Below are 19,744 nucleotides of genomic sequence, written 5' to 3'. Positions count from 1 at the left end.
ACCAAAGCCTGCTTATTGAAAAGCTTACCAAGAACATTACTATTAACATTCTTAAATCTTAGAGGCAAATTTACTGTAGCAAGGATAGTCTCTCAGGAACGTTTCTTTCACCTGTTCCTTGCATTCATGCACGCTCTTAACTGGATACTCAAAGCCTATTACTGTGTGCAGAAAAATTAAAGCACTCCTTACTAACCATAAGTTAAATTTTTATGTTTCATAAGTACAGAACATAATTCACTTTTATAGTGAAAAGGAAGATATTTTCGGTACCAGCAGCTGTTGTTTGGGACGGGGGAAGAAAGAAGAAAAAAGAGCTATATATGAACCAAAGAAAAGCATGGAGTGGAAGAGTTTTCATTACCGTATTTAATAATATATTGCTAGTCTACTTTTTAATGCGAAGAACAGTTTTGGAGTAGAATTAGCAGCTCTTAGTCTGTAGAGAGCTACAGGTTCATATCTCATTCAAAACTGTCTGTAAATGCAATAGATTAGTTTTATCTCCATGACTTTAAGAGATTTTGCCATTTTTATAATGAAGAGCCAAGAGGTGACACTGGACTGCCATTTAAAGAGTTGCTCTTTCCAGATGGGGTTATAGCACTCATTTATCAGTTCTGAAGTATCCAGAAACGATTTATCACATAAATTCTTACAGATTAAGAGCAAGGAGAGCTTGACATATCCTCCACCATCATAAGTCATCAAACGTGAGTAAAATAGGAAACGAACTCAGTATCAGTTAGTGAAGACCTTTTCTATTTTTCATTTTGCAAATTAGGGACATATTGAAATAGGACATACTATTGAGATGATTGCCTTTGGGCAGACAGGAATTGTTGTAGAAAGACATACCTGAAAGAATAGCTGTCAGGCAAAGTAGATCAAGGAGCAGCGAGACTTAATTAGACACCACAAACTATCTCTACTTCAAGTAGACATTAGAGAAGTACATAAGCTGAGAAGGCTAGCTGTAAATTTTCACACCATCATTATTTAGTTCCATGTTTTTAGTTTTCAGAGACTGTTTTTAAAAAGTGTCGAATTAGAGGCTCCTCACTACACATCTCACCAAGTGGAAATAGGTTTTGAGAACATTAAGATGGAAAAAGTTGAAAAATTTCACAATGTTTCAGATCCAATTGCAGCATATGAGTGAAACCTACGAGCGTGCTGGGTGCTTGTGGGACGTACGGAACGTACTTAGTAGAACACTGTTGAAATCAGTTCTTGTTGCATACTTGGCAGCAGCCCTTTTCAAGGGAGGGCAACCACTCACACTCCTTGGGATGGGACAGTAGATAAGGTATGTCCTACACTATACTGTGATTTGCAAACTTTTGGACTATATTGTCACATAAAGCCAACAGGCAAAGTAATGAGCGCAAACAGATAACAAAGATGTGAAACTGAGGAACTGACAATAGCAATTGTGAAATGGGACCCGAAGATAAGAAGTCAGTTATGTACCTTGGAGAATCCTTGCAGTAAAGAGGAAATATTAGACTGGATGCCTGAGTTAGGATGCTCGATGCATACAGAAAACGGTTCAGTTGCCTCTTTGAAGGAAAAGTTCAGTGACAGCTTTCCTTGGCAGTGCCAAAAGGAGCTTGACTCGAACTGGTTTTAGCAGTTGGTCGTCATCCTTTGTGCATCGACTCACCCTTTAAACTTCATTATGGATTTAGTCTCCCCACCTCCTCTCTCCAGAATGTTTGCTTATAGATGACATCATTTTTAAATGTCGTCAGCAAAGACAACTTAAAACCACAGTTAACATTTTCCTTTAGTCATGGGTTACGCAGGTACAAATCGCCTGCATAAACCGAACCTAATCAGAAGGAAAGGACAGCTCTAGCAGCCAAGCTCACGTATATTGACTGAGCCTCGTTTTCAAAGTGCCTTTAAATTTATATTGAAGAACCAGTCAAAAAGCATCCTGCTGCTGGATTCTGCTTATCGTTATTTGATTACTTGCCTTCATAAATGAATGTAGACACAACAGATCTCATTATCAATATTTAAATTATCCATGCTTAGATGGTCTGATTGGATAAGCTCACATGTCTGGAGGTGACATTATAAAATACCTTACCCTATTGCCAGATTGCTGTGCTTTCATAGCCTGTTTCCCCTTTCACATCTTGAATTTGTTTTAAATTTTGGGGAGAGGTGGGGGAAGGAGACACAGGAGACTAAGAATATTTTCCTGGCAAGCTAACTCACCTCTGCACAGGGAGCTGCTGATGCTTTGTCTGCCTCTCTCTCTCTCTTCCCCTCACACACAGCACGCACATTGCTGAAAGAAGGACTGAGACTGTGCTCACAGAAGCAGGCTGAGTAAGAAGTGGTAAATCATAGGCCACAATTCCTATTAGCTGGAGAGCGTTCATTGTTTGCTCGCATTTGTGTGCATGTCAGATTTAGCCATATCGCAATAATGATTTTGTGAGTTAATTTGCAAAGTAAAAGTCAAATAATGCTGATTTTAAAGAGGAAAGAAGCTGGTTAAGATGCTCTATAAATCAAAGTCCATTCTGTTCTTTATATATTCTAAAAAAAAAAAAAAAAAAAAAAAGATTCAGCTGAATGCACAGCCTTCCAGCTGGCCAGCTGGCTCATAGAGGAAACAGTAGTTTCCAATAAAAAACAGAGGTTATGTTTTGCATGTATGAAGCCAATTTGTTCCTAAACCACAAAGATTCCTACCCCTCCTCCATTATGTGCATGTATCGTGCTGGTTGGTTGTGTGGATGGATTAACTGTGACAAGCTCTGACATCAGCAGGGGCTGGATGCTGCCTGGCTGTGCAGTTTTTGTAATGCATCCTCCTCTTATTGCTGGGCTGGCTGACTCACTCTACAGGGAAACCTAATCATGCATAGAACAGGCCTTATTTTGCCCTCAGAGAGCTGCAAAGCGTGGACTGAAGTCTTTGGCATTCTGCCTGTACAGAAGCCATGCCAGTCTGCCTATAAAACATGCAGACTTTTGATCCCTGCTTACACAAATGATATAATTGAAAAGCAAATGCAGATAAGCCTTACTGCTAATAAAAGTGGAAGTGATAAAATACAGCAGTTCTCAAGGGTGGGTGCAGTACTCTTTGGCCTTGCAGCTGTGAAAAAAACTCAGAATGAGGAGCTAATTTGGGCTGCAGAGCCTTTGTGAAAATCATAGGCTGTGTTTTCCCTGCAAAGCAGGAAGAGCCAGAGTTTAAGAACCTACAAAAGGCTCCATCCAGCTCCTCAGGTTATCACGGGTATTTTGGGACAGGGGAATCTCAGAGAAGGACCCAGATTTACTGTAGCTGACGGGATCATGGGAAGGAAAAGCAAGTGGAGCAAGCACATGGTACAAGTAGATCTGATGCGAGTGAATGCCATACTGTCAGCTTTCACTGAGTTCAGAAGGCAGAGTGGTGTTTATTAATAAACCACAAGCCTGGTGATTTCATAGTTATCCATTAATGAACTTGTGCTCAAACCTCAGGTAGTGTTTTAGTAGTTTTTTTTTGGTTGACGTTGAGGAAACCTGAAGCAATAACTGCTGAGAAGGCAGCCTCTGGGAAGGTGAATGCTAATGATATATTCTGCCCTTCATATACCTGAGGAGTAAGTTCCATAACGCTAGCAGTCCCTTAGGACCCCCTTTTAAGGTCAGGAGTATTTTTCTAAATACTCAGCAGAACAAGGTGCTCATGTAGACACTTGGTGGTTTTGGAGCAAAGTCTTTACAACAGCCTGAACTTTAAACTGGCTCCAGTTCATTTCTCATAGCTGCCAAAAACCAAGCGAAAAACAAAGCAGTAGGACCCTTCTGTGTGGTAGGAGGGACTTGGAGACAACACGTTGCTGTCTTAGAGAAGATAAACCTGCTAACATGTCCTATCCAGAGCTCTTGACCGTCATCTCGAAGACGCTGAGCCCCAAAGTTCATATGCCACAGTCCCACTTCCACAGCTTGCTCCCGCGGCTACAGAAAAAGAGACGGTTGCTTCTGAAGACGTTCTGGAGAACGAGGTAGCAGCAGGAGATCAAACGGGTATAGGTTATCGGTGCTTACACCCTTCCAGTGAACATCCCCCAGAAGCAGCTCTCTCTTCACCTGCAAAGAGTGAGAGTCAGCTTTGGACACTGAACTCCCCTCTAGGTGAGAGGGACACCTTTTTCAACTTGGCTCATTGTATGTGTAGCATCTGTTCTGGAGTCTCACGATCTCTAAAATGGCATCAGGGGCAGTTGTAAGGCAGTAAGGAGTTCCTTGGGACACTATTATTTAAGGACGGTCCTCACAGTAATCACTTACAGCAACAATTGTTTACTCTTGAGAAGGAGCACTTAGTTATTATACATATTTATACTCATCAAAACAACAGTGACTGTTACTCAGCCAAAGACCAACAGTACAGGTGCTGGCACTGTGCCCAAGGGAGTGGATGCTTACATGAACCAGATTACCAGGCAGGACAAAGACGGTCTGGCACACAGCTAAGCATCCCGGTCAAACTAACACTAGCATGTAATATGGTTATTATCTCAGCTGACAACACAGCAGGGTGCCTGGTATCTCAGACTGCATTGCAGCTAACCCTTCTACTTACCTCTGAGTAAAACTGTGACAGAGAAAGCGTCCCATGGAGCACAGACCTTTTCTGGGTAGCTCCATTATGGAGTGTGCTTTTCAATTCTTAGGTCAGCTACTACCCTAATGAAAATTTTTGCTTACTGCAAAGGCATTATTTGCACCTCACCGTTGCCAACACATTGTGCTGGTTTTCTGTCCCTATTTTTTGGCTGCATTTGCCACTGGTCCAGCAGTCTTTCCCGGCGAAAGCTCCTAGCAGAGATGTAAGCAGGCTCTGCTCTCTTAGGACTGATTTTAGAAGCATTACAAGCAATCCACCAGAAGAGAGATTGCAGGCAGGCAATGGACAGGTCTGGCCCTGTCGCTGCTGCTGTTCTCAGACACTGATGAAAGCAAGCCAAATTATCAGTCATTGGTCAGCTTCTGATGTGGAGGTAACTGTGTCCACCAGAAAAGCAAAGAGAGACGTGATACCAGCTGAGTGTGAATGTAAGGATAAGAAAGGCCCTGTTCTCATATACATACGATGTGTGTGTGTGTGTGTGTGTGTGTGTGTGTATTTGCTGGCCCTATCAATACTAGGCTAGATAAAACTCTCCTTAACAAAATACTTCTAGTGATAGTCATGCCACATGGCACCTTTGAATTCTTAAACAGGGACTGTGACCTGCCTACATGGGATCAGCCACAAGGTTTCCTATGCCAGGGACTATTGTTCAAATTATTATAATAAAGTTTGGCAAAGTTTGCTTGAAGGGTTATCAGAGATTCATTACTTAACTGAGGATTACCGGGAAAGGAACACTCCCTACCTATGTTTTCTTGATCTCTTCTTTGTAGATAAGATATTTGGTCCAATGTCTGTGTGTGCATTGGCTTTCCTGAACTTGCCATAATATCCCTGGACTGGATCAACTCAGGTCAGAAAAGAAGCAGGAGATGCAACCTGCTGAGCATGGTGGGAGCTGTAACTACCGGTTGGGCAGCGGAATCCACAGCTATGCTAAATGGAGCAGATGTGGCTGTGATGTAGAGTATTGACAACCAAAGCTGGCTCACCCCTTCCCTCCCAAGAAACTTGAGTTAGTGAATGAGTTTAAATTGAAACTCATTCAGTTTAAACAGTGGCATGAAAGTCTTTCAGTTCAGTGGCATGAAAAAGTAGTACAGCCTGGTAGTCTTACTGCATGATACTGCAGAGGCTACCTTCCTTCGCTGTGGTGTTCGCCACACGGCTCTCCCCCTCAGAAGACAGCACGTGCAAATGTGTTTGAAATATTGAGAGCATGGCAGACCAAGGCTGGAAGGAGACTTCAATAGCAGGCAGCAGTCTCAGGAGTATACCGACTTCAGGCCTGAGGCTTGCTAAGGCATTGGTGCCAGGATGCCTGTAAACATGGTTGAGTGCAGTTACTTGTTATGACTGAAGAAGTGGCCTCATCTGGCAAGTCTTCCAGAAAAAGCCCAGCGGAGGGACTTTTCAAAGCCAGGCACAGAAGGAGTTGTCGGGAGAGTGGTTGCTGCTCCACATCAGAAAAACTCAACAGCAAACAGTGAACAATCAGAGCTTGGCAAGCATTCAACTGAAATGACAAGGGCGCAGACTTCTGCCTGTTCACGAAGGAAGACAGTGGCATCCCATGACCGCTACTTAAGAGCAAAGATGTCAGAAAGGAAGCAAGCAAAAAAAAAGGTAAAACACCAGTAAAAGTCTGTGAGCTTGCTGCCAAGGGCCTGGTCACAGACAGATGATACTGCACAAACAGGTTGTAGGTCACATGTAAAAAGCTGTTTTGAACAACTTGGCCTGTGTCAAGTCAGTTTGTCGTGGGTCAGTGATTTACCTTGTTACAGGATTGTAACAGTTCTGACCTGCTCATCAATGTCCTAAAATTATATTTAATATCATTCCTGGTGGCAGCCTGACCCCTGAGCCAAGGTTTCGCCGTGCAGAGTGTTTGGAAATAATACCAGCTTCTAACATTACTGCTGTGCCTCGCTCATGGCAGTCTGCTTCTGAACACCTCATGTCACGCAGCCATGCAATTCAAATTAGAGTAGTCTTATCTAGCTCTTGAAAGAAAGCGAAAACCAGGCTTCAATTTCACATAGGTAGAGTAGCATGGGTAAGAGTAAGGTCAAGATTTGTGAAGGTGATAATCATATCATTCAAGGAGTCAGCTTATGAATAGGAGCATACTGCCTAATCCATTTGCAAAGAAGAAAAGTTTCTCATAAAACGGCCTCTATTTTTACAAACGTAATGCAGCACCTAAAGCGCCATCACTTCTGTCATGGTTAGCAGTGGTATTTTTAGATGTTTTACCTAAAAGGACACTGGAGGAAAAATACAGATGGGCTTGGATCCTAAGTATACATGCACAGGCTAGGACCTTATTTACTTGTGTTTTTACATAGTGCTGTGTAGACCTTAGACTGGAGTCAGGAAGACACTTGTTGCTGTGCTATTATTTGAACAACGTTATTAAGTTTTTACAAGACAGTAAAGTTAATCATTCTTATGCTCACTGGCTGTAAGTGTGTATGTAAGCAAATATTTCAATAGAACACAGGGTGTAACTCAAAATAGAGTTAATGGATCTAAGGGAGCAGAACTACATTTTGCAGCAAAATATTTGTCTTTGGACTTTGGAATGGGACTGTTAGACTCTTTTAATCTCTAAGTCAAAAAAAGAAAAGTTCCAAATAGCCGTTCTTTAATTCAGGAGTAACTTCTATAATGCTGTTACGGATATTAAAGTAAATAAATATTCTTCTGCTATGTGCTTCTTTCGCAGCTGCGTGATTTGTCTCTGGCAGGAGCTGTAAGCCTGTCAGTGGCTGCAGACATGACAATTTCTGTCATGGTGATAGGACATATTTTAAAAGAGAAAGGACAACTTCAGGTCTGTGGCAAAAGAGCATGGCCGTGTTGTGTGCTTGGTTACATCACAGATGGAGTTGGTACAGTAGATATGGCTTAGTTTGCTTTTGTTTTGCCTGCCCTGTTTTCCTCTGAGCGTGCCAGTTAGGAATGTGTAAGAGCAGACATCACCAGACAGCAATCAGAGATGCTGACAGCACTTTGTCCTCTTCAGATGGCACAGTTCTCTTCTTTATTCACTAGGCAACTCTATTAGCCCTTCTTATTTCTTGCAGAATTTCAGGATTATTGTTACAGGTATTTAACTGAAACCTTCGCTTGGCAAGAAAGCACAGAGGAAGAGCGCTCAACCTAAGAGGGTTGGAGTCCTCCTCCCCTAATAAGAGCAGACAAAGAAACAAGCTGTGAATCGCAGCACAGAACCCAGCCGTGATTTAAGAGATCCTCTACTCACTGTCCCACTCCCACTCCTACTTACGTGGCCAGTATGTCTTGCTAGCACTGATAACAGCCCCTATAATTGATTGCCTCTCCCTTTTCCATCACACTTCAGTCATTACTTCTGCAGCTCACTTACACAGCAGGCAAGACAGTAGAGGCAGAGCCCAGGCTGTACCAGGGAAATTAGGTTTGGAGCTGTGGCAAGGCTGGAGAAAGCAGCTTTGACATGCACTGGCAAGACCCTCAACAGCTCTCCTATGCAACGAGGGCTGGGCCTGACCTCGGGGGTGTTTTCAAAGCCTTTTGCTCAGGGCCTACTGAGGACAGACACGGGATACTAGGCCAAGGCTGAGACTTGTGCCAAATAGCAGTAAATTTCATTACCAGCATGTTATCAACAAAAATTTATTTTTAGTTCCTGTTTGGCACTTCATACTAGTAAGATCTCTCCCACCCCGTCAGCCTACCGGTTCAAAAGCTAAGGGAAAACACACATCAACCCACACATCACATTATATATGTTTTCACTGGATACCAGCCAGGAATTTAAAATCTTGCTTCAAGTGTAGCATAGACAAATTGCAAATCCCAGTTTTCGGCCCCTGCACAAAAGAACTCTAGTATTCCCCTGTTGGTGCATTCTCAGAATTTTACTGTGCTCCTGCAAAATTCACTGACGCAAAGGGAATACTTCGTGGAGCTACTCTTAAGGTTTTAAACCCAAATGTTCAAACCTGACTAAAAGGATTCACCTTTCAACACAGATGCAAGCTGGAAATAAACTGCAGCCTGAGATCCAGGGAGTCAAAGGAGAAATAGTAAGCCAATGCTATTGCTGAAGTAAAAATTTCAGTCATCACGTGGATAAATCCAGTGCTCCCTGAAAAAGAAAGCTAATTTTCAGGTGGGACTAAACCTCTAAGTAGTACTACTAAGAAAACTATATTAAATATTGCAAACTAAAAATCATTAAGAAAGACTGCCTATGAGCTGAAGTGGGAGCCAGCTGGCCTAGCAGTAGGTTATCAAACGGAAACCGAAATAGCAAGATAGCAAAAGAAAGTGTGGGTGAATTTCACTTCAACAAAAAGTTGGAGAACCTCACACCCTGCTGAAAACTGCACTAATCAACTTCATTATGTTGCTTCTGTTCCTCCTTCTGGGAGAGGAGTACAGCATGGGCTTGGCAAGAGAAAATAACGGGCTTGTGCACTGTGAACAACGGAAGGCAGTTTGTATCCGATCCCAAGAACCCTAGCTACGTGTCAATTTTGAGATGCGAAAGAATGCAGTCATCTGACCCATTATCTCCAACTAAGTGCTGCCTTTGCTACGATATTTATGTTTGTGTTTTCTGTTACCTGTATACTTCAGAGTGGCAAATGGAAAACTTCACTACAATTTTACTGCCTTGGATAACCTTATGGATCGCCTGTGGGAGAATAAGCTAATTCCAGGTAAGGGCAGCTGCCTTCCTCCACAACTTGCTTTATCTTTTTGCCCATATTGTGCAATTATCAGAGAATTCTTAGTGAGCTTAGCCAAAGATAATTTTGTTCAAAATTCAGTTTTTCTACTTGCATTTGCCTTCGGTCAAAGTAAATGCAAACTCTGTGCACAAAACACCGTTGGGGCAATTAAGACAACACAGTCCTACTGCTTTTACGTCACTTTCAACGCTAGTCTGAGATATATGAATTGTGAAATGAGATCTCCTGAAGGGGAGAAAACTGTGTACCTAGGAAGGGGCTAGAGAAGCAGATCTTTGAGATTTAGCTTCCCTTGATTTTTTACAAACAGGCAACAGCTGAAGTTCCACTTAGCCTTGAATTTATGGTTTAAGTCTTACTATGGGTAATGTCATCGATAAGAAACAAGTGTGAGCAACCTCAAATCTGAAATATGCCTGCAGACAACATGTAGAAACAGGAAAGAAATCCCATTTGATGGATGCATCTTCATTATCTATTCTTCTTTGTTAACCAGTTAGTGTCAGATAATACAATACCCCTGAGTTAACCAAAAGGAAATATCATTCACAAAAAAGGAAACTAATCTTTTGTATCTATGTTAGGTTTTGAATTGATGGGAAGTCCATCCGGATTTTTTAAAGATTTTGAAGATAAAGACCAGGTAGTGAGATGGAGGAACTTGATTAGACTTCTGGCCAGGAGATACATAGGTAAGTTCAAAAAAAAAAAAAAAAAAAAAGAACTGCCTGACTATTTATCCTACTGTAATCCCTTCTTCTGACTACCTCCTGAAGTTCTGTGGGTTGCCATCAATAGCAAAACACTGGAGTTCAGAAGAGAAAGAAGACTCATGCCAGTACAGCCAGTGAGGCAATAGCCCCCTTTCTGCTGACCCAAGAGCAGCAGCCTGAACAAATAATGTTTTCTGGGCACCACTCTCGGCCTGCTTCTGAGGACTGAATTTTAACTTCTTTTTGTTGCTGTGGCCATAAACCACCAGTTTGCCCTAAGGCGTGATAACCTCACATGACAGATTCAAACATCTCCAACCATGGAGAAGCCTGAACCTGGGTCTCCAACAGGTTAGACGAGCGCCCTAACCTCAAGGCTATAATCCACATCATCCCACTCTCTAATTTTATTAGTTGGTCCTTTCATCTTTTTCAAATATTGCTATATTTCATCCAAAATCATCTTTCCCTGACTATTAAAAATAAATAATATTTACACCCTGTTGTAGCTCTGGCAGCTAAACCTCACATGCAATACATGACTAACTGATAGGAATTGTCTGTACAAAAACTGAAGCTCACTGCTAAATGAAGCCTCTTATACAGATAGATATGGATTGGAACATGTTGCTAAATGGAATTTTGAAACTTGGAATGAACCAGATCACCATGACTTTGATAATGTGTCTATGACAGTGAAAGGTAAGCATGTTTTGGAGCACTTTCTACTTTAATAATGTGAGAGGTGGGGGCAAACAGGGAGAAAGCAGAGTTACTAGCAAAGAAATGAGATAGATAAGAAACATCCAGGTGTAATAAGTATGCTTTGCTAAGGTGACGTTACTGACTACAACAGGCACTTGTTTCCTGGCTTAAACATCAGTATAAATATCGGGGTAGCAGAACAGGGGAAGCAGAATAAAAGTTACGTTAACAAGACCCTCTTCATTATTTGGATATAAAATGGGGTTATTGTGGGTAGGAGGGTAGGGGTGGGATTAGAGGAAAACTGTTTATTGACTGATGCATCCTTTGGGAACCTGTCCTCACAAGGTCTTTGGAGGAACCTCCTGAATGAAGCTGAGATTTTGATATCTGGTGCCATCAGTGCATAGAAAAGAGTAGCCCCAGCTTCTGAGGTTCATTGAACATGTTTCCGAACATTGCGCGCAATAATAGAAAGAATTATAACATCTCTCCTTAGTTTTAAATGAAGATTCTGTTTTGAGTTGTCATCATCTTTGGTATATGCATCTGCTTGGACTTCAGGGTTTCTCAACTATTACGATGCTTGCTCAGAAGGATTAAGAGCAGCCAGCCCTCTATTGAAATTTGGTGGGCCAGGAGACTCCTTCCACCCCTTCCCTAAGTCACCCCTATGCTGGAGTCTTCTATATCATTGCTACAATGGAACCAACTTCTTCACAGGAGAGACTGGCATAAGACTGGACTACATCTCTCTCCATAAGAAGGTCAGTCCAAAAATTCAGTTTAAAGGAAGCTGTTTCTTGCTCAGTTGAGTGTCAAATTGGACTTCATTCTGATTTATGAAGTGACTGTCAGATGAGTGTCCTGCCTATAGCAGGAAGCATACCTACCTGTTCTAAAGAGTGTTTGAAGGTATCCACTTGAAAGATTTCAACTCAAAGCAAATTTGCCTGTGCCTTATTCCCGGGTGAAAACAACTCCTCTGTTTCTTTTTCGTTTTATCTTTTAGAAGGAGCTCCTCCAAACACCACATGCTGTGATGGATTAGGTAACAATTTCTAATTCCATCTGGTCCACAGCTTTTCCAAAATCCCAGGAACATATTTTCAGAGAATACTGTACATTTGCCACTCTTTTCTTGCTTTCACTAAGCAGATATAAAATATTGTTGCAGGGAGGTGGGAGTTCGCTCTACATCTTGCAACAAGAAGTAGAAGCAATTGAGCAAATTCAGAAGCTGTTTCCAAATTTTACTTCTGTTCCCATATACAATGATGAAGCAGATCCGATGGTTGGATGGTCAGTTCCGCAGCTATGGCGAGCTGATGTGACCTACGCAGCTATGGTCGTAAAGGTAACTCAGTTCACTGACAGTCTTGTCACGGTAGAGTCTCCTGAAGCACTAATGCAGTTGCAGAAGTAGACTTACAGTTTTTAAATGGCTAGTCAGAGAAATAGAGCCAGAAAGAACCAAGCAGCTGGATTTTCTCCAAATAGTCTGTTCTCTGTAGCTTTATTTAGTTTGCATTAATTTTCCTCATCTTCCCTTAGAAAAACCCCAAGAACTAGCCTTCCATGTGTTGCAGAATGTGTCGGAAGTTGTGTACAGTCCCCTAGTTAGATCCCGCTGATAACACTATGCACACACATTCTCTCTCCATAAATACTGTCACCTCGTTTCTATTGACCGTTATTCCCAACTACCAGAGGGATACTAGTGCGACAGCCACAAAGTAACTGCAGAGTTGGAGAACCACTCAGATTTAGTTTCTCACGGTCACCTGGTAAATCCAGATAACTAACCTCATATTCAAGCCAGAGGAATATCACTTTTGTAGTGCAGTAGCTACGGAAATATATTAATAATTTGTGCATACTACTAGTCAGGAAGTAGTCATTTCAGAGGCTTTTTACTGGCTAAACTGCGTATATACTTAAATGCTTCAATGACACGTATAAACTATCACTAAATAAATAGTTTCTGTAAAAACTGTGAGAAACAGGGTTAGTTCTTCAGACTTTTCTAAATGACAGTATGACAACTCTTTTCAATACGATAAAAAGTTTTGAAAACAAGGCTTCAAGCATTTTTTCGATCTCCTCCAGGGTAAAGTCCCTTCTCTGTGATTTTGCAGGTCATCATCCAGCATCAAAACCTGCTCATTTCCAAACCTAACAACACCATCAATTATACTTTGTTGAGTAATGACAATGCCTTCATGAGCTACTACCCCCATTACTTCACACAGCGAACTCTGACAGCACGGTTCCAGATGAACAATACAAAGCCACCACACGTCCAGATGGTGCGGAAACCAGTGCTGACTGTCATGGGCTTACTGGCACTGCTAGGTATAGTAACCACCAATTAAAAAGCACATCAATAATCCTGCCTACGGTCAAGCTTCGTGTCTGAGAGATATTATTTCATCTGTCTCACCCCAGCAAAAGCAGAATTTCCCCTACTCTCTGTTTGCTGGCCGTGAGTGTTAAAGAAATAAACTTTTCATTTCCTCTGGGAAATTATTAGCTCAGGAGATCTTCCTGACAGTCTGTCATCCCTTTAATTAATCCTACTACGTTGTTTATACCCCCTGTATGCCAACCACTCATTTTCTGTGGATTATTACTTCCCTCGTGTGCCATCACTTCAGGCTGCAGATGTCTTTAAGAAACCCTCATACCTGGAAGACCTATCCAGCATACTAAAGGGAGGTCTTATTTCACTGTTACATGCTTAGACTCTGCCTAATGAGCAGTTAAGCAAAAGAACTGCCATAGTAGGTGGGTGCTCTGCAGTTGTAAAAACCACCCATAAGCCTGATTGATGCTATCCCTGGTAAAATCGGCTAGAGCACAGTTCAACCTACAGCTCACCCCTTGTTTTGCTCTTTGCTGTATCAGAAGTTGGACTGACTAGCAGTGGTGCTTAAAGAGTTGTTCGATTTCTTTAAAGGAGAAAAGCAGATTTTTGCAGAAGTAAACAGCTGTGAAGCCAAAAGCACAGAGAACAGCACAGTCGGTGTCCTGGCATCTGTGCACACCCCAGCTGAGCAGCAGCCCTCGGACAGCTGGCAAGCTGCTCTACTGATATATATAAGTGAAGATAACAGGACTTCACTCAACATCAGTACTGTTACTGTGAACGCTACCCACTTCCCCAAACTTGAAGGTAAGCAAGCACCATGTAGGCAGCTCATGTCGTTGATCCTTAGGAGATAACATATGCTGAAGCATTTCTACAGGATTGCATTTCATGGCAAGAGTGAGACTTGCATTTGCAAACTATAACTCTCAGTCTTTTGGGCTCTGCTGAGATTTTCTCACATCTGATGCTGTGCTACTAGGAAAGGTTCTTTCCTAATGCCTACATTTTGTCCCTGCCTGTAATGGAGCTGCAAATGCTACCTTTTCAGAAAGCTATCCATCTCAGTTTCCTTGGTTAGATGTTTCCAAGCAACAGTTCCTCTGCTGAGGTCACTCCAAGGTAGCCAACGTGACCACATGATTACACAATTGTCCAAGAGATATGTGCAGCAGCTATGAATGTACGAGACGGTTTCTATTCTGGATATGGAAGCAATAGCTTGAACTTTAAGCTAGAAAATATGAGTTGTAGGGCTTTTCAAGAGTGCTAGCCCCAAGCTCGTGACTGGAAGCCAGGCTCCGAAGTGCTGAAATCATTTTTGAGAAGGTAGACTTCAACATTTTCTGCTAAATTTATTCTTGGCAGTCTTTAAATCTAAGTGAAAGGTTTACTCTCTTTTGTTTGTGTTCCCGAAGAGCTGGTCTATGTGACATACTATCTGGACAACAAGCAAACCAATCCCTACCTGATATGGAAAAAACTAGGAAGCCCTGACTTTCCTTCCCCAGAACAGTTCCAGCAAATAAGGGATGCTGAGGTATGAGCATGTATTTGCTTGAAACGTCATAATGGGTAAACTGCCTGTGAATTGGTAGCTACAGCTAAGCAGACGAGACATCAGGTGCTCAGGATTTCCTTAATCCACAGTCATGCACATCTCAGGTATATGTGTTAAAATGGACTTGCAGAGAAGTGTAGCTTACAGACAGCTGATGATACCTTTACATTCTTGTTACACAAGAGACTAAATGTAGAGCACCAGCTTCTTCACTGTTTGCTGCCCCTGGCAAAGTGACTGGCCTACCCTCAGCTAAGGAGGCAGAACTGCTCTGGAGCAAGTTCCACCTCTGCTGTGAAACTTCCTCGAGCTTTGAGACTACTGTTCTCAGTCACCCCTAACAAGTCACCTGGCCTTGTGTGGGTTAAGGACTGGTCAGATTGCCTCAACAGAGAATGAAACACCTTCTCTGTTATAGAGTGCACATAGCCCCTTGAGATGGAAACTACTCAGAGCAAGTTCAGGAGACACTTGGCCTCTCCTCCTGGCCTCTCTCAGGGTCTCTTAGGGAGGCTTGCTGTTTTGCTTCACCTTCACCAATTCTGAATTCACAGTAGCGGGGACAGAGCAATAAGTTCTCAGATTTCTCCTCTTACTGAGAAAACCCATGACCAGACTGCTTCCTGATGGAATATGTGAGCAGCATGTCACGTCTGCTCCTTCTCCCATGGTTTCCCTATGCATTGAGGCCCACAAGTTAAAGTAAAGGAGAACACATATGCTACTTCTGGGCCCACAAATCGTAATTGACTTCTGACTTGGCTGTATAGTACTATATCTTCTCTTCCCAGTCACCTTAACCCACTATTTGCTAAGGCCTGTGGGATCATACAGGATCTGCCTTCTGCCAAGCAGCAGCAAGCTTTTAGATCCTCTTGGCCGTCTTGTGAAACCTTATCTTCATAGACCAGCTGAGTGTCAGTTCTTGTAACTAGGAATAATTTTCACTGTACACTGGAGATCCATAGCAAAGATGTAGGAGAGGGGTTTGTAAATATCACTAGCCTGAATTGTATGCCTGGGAGCCTACTAGAAATGACAGTCCAATTGCTTTAAAAACATGATTCTCCTGTGGGAATCCCACATGGCATCTAAGGCCTACCCATTCTGTAGCAGAAACAAACTCTGCATGTTCCCTGAAGAGCTGGAAGATAGGCTGGATAGAAAACAGTCTCCCAGGCTGGAGTACATTTATAATTATTAGCCACTTATCAGCATGTGTTTACAACTCTCATGGAAATTTACAGCCCCAAAGTAAATACACAGTTACTTTACATTGATCTAGCAGTTAGCCATTAGTAGCTGTAATGATAATGAAAGATTATTCATAAGGCTTCTGTTTGGCCCCACAGGACCCGGTGGCAACAGGCCCATTCCCGCTCCCTGAAGGTGGTGTCCTGACCCTGAAACAGGATTTCCCAGTTCCTTCAGTCTTTCTTATCCACATCTGTGCAAGACCCCGTTCTGTTCCTGATCAGGTATGTGCTGTGTTTTACCATGAGAGATACCACTCATGAAGTTAGAAATTGCATCCACACCACTTCTTTGAATCTCACTGAGAAGTGGACTAGCATTTGGGTCTACAATTGGTTAAAGTACTATGGGAGACTTAGTAAATAAATAGGTCTTCTCTCCTTAAAAAAGAAGGCTTAATTCAAGATAAAGCATTTCACAGCAAGTGGTAGGAACTATCACTGAGATAAATCTAAGCTCACCAAAGATGGTGAAATAGTAACGCGATTATGGAAGGTGCAGTCCCCTAAATCATGTCGTGTGCTGTCAGGCTTCACAACAGCTCTCCAGTTAAAAATTCATAGCTAAAAATAAGAATAGAATCATGACTGTCGCAGCTTAGACATCTAACCTGTATCTGCTTGTTCAGTCCTGAGCAGGAAGTGTGTTCACAGTGGTGCCCAGAGCCTCTGAAGTTCCTCAGCAAGTGATTAGGTGGCTGAGAGCACTGGACAACTTGGAGACATAGGCTACAAAGACACAGCGCCAGGGCTTTTTTTTTTTTTCTCCTACTCTCCAAGGAACAATTCAAAAAAAAAGTCAAAGGCAGGATGAACATAGAATGTCTGACCTGGCCGACTAGTTTGTACAGCTTTCTTACAGGGGCGTTTGTCTTTGGGTAGGTGACTGGTGTTCGTTTCATCCCTCTCACTAAGGGGCAGGTTATTGTGTTGTGGGACGATGGCTGTGTGAATTCAAGGTAAGAGCCTTTCAAAGTAAAATGGATGTAACTGAATTACCAGCACATGACTCTCTAAGTTGTCACCAGTCCTACAAAGTGAAAAGGTCACTTATTAATGATTACTAGCTCCCTGAGAGATGCTACACTGCTTTTGTTTGGCAAGATGTACTGTAGGATCCACATGCAATACCCATGGAGAGGAATCCTCACTATTTTGCTGTCTGAGCAAGAGAATCAGCCAGTGGCTCATGAGCACCCAGTGGCATTTTGAGGGACTTGTCTCCTGCAGAGCAGACAGGAAGAGCCACAATGAAAGCCTAGGCTAATATTCTGTGGAGGTGTGGGCTGGAAGAGAAAACTCCCAGTTCCTTGCTCCAGCAATCTATACTAGACCAGAAGCCTTCTATGGGCTGTCTGTCAGTGGCTGTCCGGTACCCATGCAGACTGCCCCAGGAAGCACTGGCTTCATTCTTTTTCAAATCAGGCTCCCTTAACCTCCCAAGGGTTATCCCTCTTGATAACCCTTGATATAGGAATAAAAGATGCTTACCAGTTTCAGATGTCCCAAATATATAGCATTAGCAAGTCAGTCTGAGCGCTCTTCTCTGGGCTGTTGGAGCTGTAGACTCTCCTCATACTGATAACCCATGCCAACACATATTTGGTAGGAGCAAGACAACACCAACTAGTATTTGGTAGGAATAAGTCAATTAAAAATTTCCTACTTCTGTCCTTCTTTGTTAAAATGGCCTTGAGATAAGGATCTGATTCTTCACTGCATTATCAACTGTAATTACCAGCCTATCTGGTTTTTCTTCTAGATGCATAAGGACATTTGAAGTGGAATTCTCACCAGATGGAAAAGTATACCAGCGGATTAATGCCAAAGACACAATATTCACTCTCTGGGTCTACAGTCCAGGTAAGGCCACAGCTCATGTATTTGGTGATCTGGGATGTTACTACTTGCAGTCATGAAAGTATGCAGCTTCATTTAATGACTGCTGAAAATACATACCTTGCTGAGTGGTGTACATTCCCATCACAAATGAGAGTACGTCTCTTCCTTTAGGATCATGCGTTTTAGGACCAGATTCTCAGTGCAAGCCTTTTCTCAAGGACAGGCATTTATTGACAAATAATCAAGAGGGCTTTGTTAGGAGTACTGCTATGAGTCAATAGCTTGCCACAGAAACCAAAATCACCCAACCGTGGGCCTGGCAAGCTCCCTGAGAGGCCAAGAAGCTTCTCTGTCTCTGTCCTTAGCCTCACATTTCTTGGATAGAGCCATGCAAAAATTAGAGCAAAAAAATTGGCTCTACATTTTACTGTATTGAGTAGGATATGCAGTACCCAGCACTTGTCCTGCCAGCAAGTGCTGTCTGTGTTTTGTGGATTTACTGGGAAGGTATAAACGTGACCCACAGATGCTTCCTGACAGGGCTTGTACCATGCCCATCCCACTCAGGCAAAGCAGAGACAGTCTCGGATACAGTCTCGGATACTTAATTCACTCAGTTTCTGCTGGTGCGAGTTAAGACAGAAAGGTTATCAAGATAGTTGTTACCAGCTGCACTTCAAAATAGATAGTAAGAAGCTATTCTTTATTTACATCTGAGGGACCTACTTTCTCTTCCTTACTCCAGGTTTGACCATTGCAGCAAAGGAGGCCAGAAGTAAGTATGGCACATTCCTGCCTCTGTCACAATGGCTGTGTCCCTCAGCAGGACAGTTTTGCTAGCAAACTTTACAGAGAGTCAAATTTGTCCTTGCCTGCAACTTTTACTTCTGCAGCAGCCGAACAGGTCTGGACAGTCCACCATTACCCAGTGTATGCCCTGTGCTGCCACCTCCACTGGTGGGAGTGACACAGAGGTCTCAGCACCGACAGCTGTGGGGAAACTTAGTATCGCATCCTGGGACAAAAAGGGACTGGGAAGCAGACAGCATGGACAAAAGTACCTGCCCTTGCTGCTGCAGGTGACTGAACTGGCATTGTGCTAATCTTCCTGCTCTTGGTTCTAGACTCACAGCAAGGAAGGCTGAAGTTCAGTCCTACAGATATTGGCCATAACTTAGGCTAAATGTGATGCAAATATGGTTCTTACGCTCCCTTTGAAGTAGGAAGAGAGGAGCAAGCTGCCTTGGTCACACTTGTTTTTGCATCAGTGTCCTGACTTGTTAAGTGCCCAAGGATGTGCTGTTGACCTACAGGAAGTGTGATGTCACATCCCTTTCGCAGAAGGGTTGGGTGTCTTCTATTTATTGTGTGCTGAGCTGCTTCGTAAGCTCACACTTCTGCTCTCCTCTTTGTCATCCATCCCTATTTCCATACCTTTTGGCTGGATTACAGCTTGCCAAATTCAAGCTACTGAGGCTCCCTCTTGTAAGAACAAGAGAAGAGGCTCTCCAGGAGCACGGTTTTGTCCTGGCTATCTGAATATCCATCTGAACCAGTTTGTCTTGGCTATCTGAGCCAAGGATGAATCCCTCTCTTTGATACAGAGCAGCTTTCTAACTCGCTTTGACTACTGCCTAAGTTTTAGATGTTTCACGTTAAGAGGAGAGTGAGTTCCATCTTTGCCACCAGACAAAGCTTCCCTTAGAGTCTGTGATCATATCTCTTCAAGTACAGCCTAAATGCAATAGAAGCACATGCTGATGAGTAAAGCTGAAAGAAGGAAAGGATATTTTCTTTGTTTTTGTTTTGTTTTGTTTTATCGAAAGCGGTTTAATTCACAATGTCACTCACTCCAAGAAGTATTACTGAAAGGCACTATTACTGAAAGGCACTGATC

The 19,744-nt window shown here is 42.6% G+C and overlaps 2 protein-coding genes across 7 annotated transcripts in view; one reads left to right on the top strand and one right to left on the bottom strand.

Moving 5' to 3' along the window:
* IDUA (alpha-L-iduronidase) overlaps positions 1-19,744 on the top strand; it is a 56,235-nt gene that overhangs the window by 30,450 nt on the left and 6,041 nt on the right. For 2 of the 4 annotated variants that reach the window (XM_068927597.1, XM_009687574.2), the window contains 12 exons: positions 9,290-9,372; positions 9,990-10,097; positions 10,725-10,820; positions 11,388-11,590; positions 12,001-12,180; positions 12,962-13,178; positions 13,783-13,998; positions 14,610-14,731; positions 16,105-16,230; positions 16,888-16,964; positions 17,768-17,868; positions 18,593-18,622. In XM_068927597.1, the coding sequence (XP_068783698.1) occupies positions 9,290-9,372; positions 9,990-10,097; positions 10,725-10,820; positions 11,388-11,590; positions 12,001-12,180; positions 12,962-13,178; positions 13,783-13,998; positions 14,610-14,731; positions 16,105-16,230; positions 16,888-16,964; positions 17,768-17,868; positions 18,593-18,622 (1,559 nt within the window). The remainder of the gene's footprint in view (positions 1-9,289; positions 9,373-9,989; positions 10,098-10,724; positions 10,821-11,387; positions 11,591-12,000; positions 12,181-12,961; positions 13,179-13,782; positions 13,999-14,609; positions 14,732-16,104; positions 16,231-16,887; positions 16,965-17,767; positions 17,869-18,592; positions 18,623-19,744) is intronic. The other 2 variants (XM_009687576.2, XM_068927599.1) reach the window with 1 other exon arrangement.
* SLC26A1 (solute carrier family 26 member 1) overlaps positions 1-19,744 on the bottom strand; it is a 42,630-nt gene that overhangs the window by 21,792 nt on the left and 1,094 nt on the right. The window contains exon 2 of one of the 3 annotated variants that reach the window (XR_011137801.1): positions 2,653-4,110. The exons of the other annotated variants lie outside the window; for them this stretch is intronic. The gene's annotated coding sequence lies outside the window, so the exon portion shown is untranslated. Of the gene's footprint in view, positions 1-2,652; positions 4,111-19,744 lie in introns of those variants that run through there. 3 annotated transcript variants of the gene reach the window in all.

Source organism: Struthio camelus, chromosome Z (assembly GCF_040807025.1).
Source record: "Struthio camelus isolate bStrCam1 chromosome Z, bStrCam1.hap1, whole genome shotgun sequence".
Lineage (NCBI taxonomy): Eukaryota > Metazoa > Chordata > Aves > Struthioniformes > Struthionidae > Struthio > Struthio camelus.
This window is presented reverse-complemented; position numbering and strand designations above follow the sequence as displayed.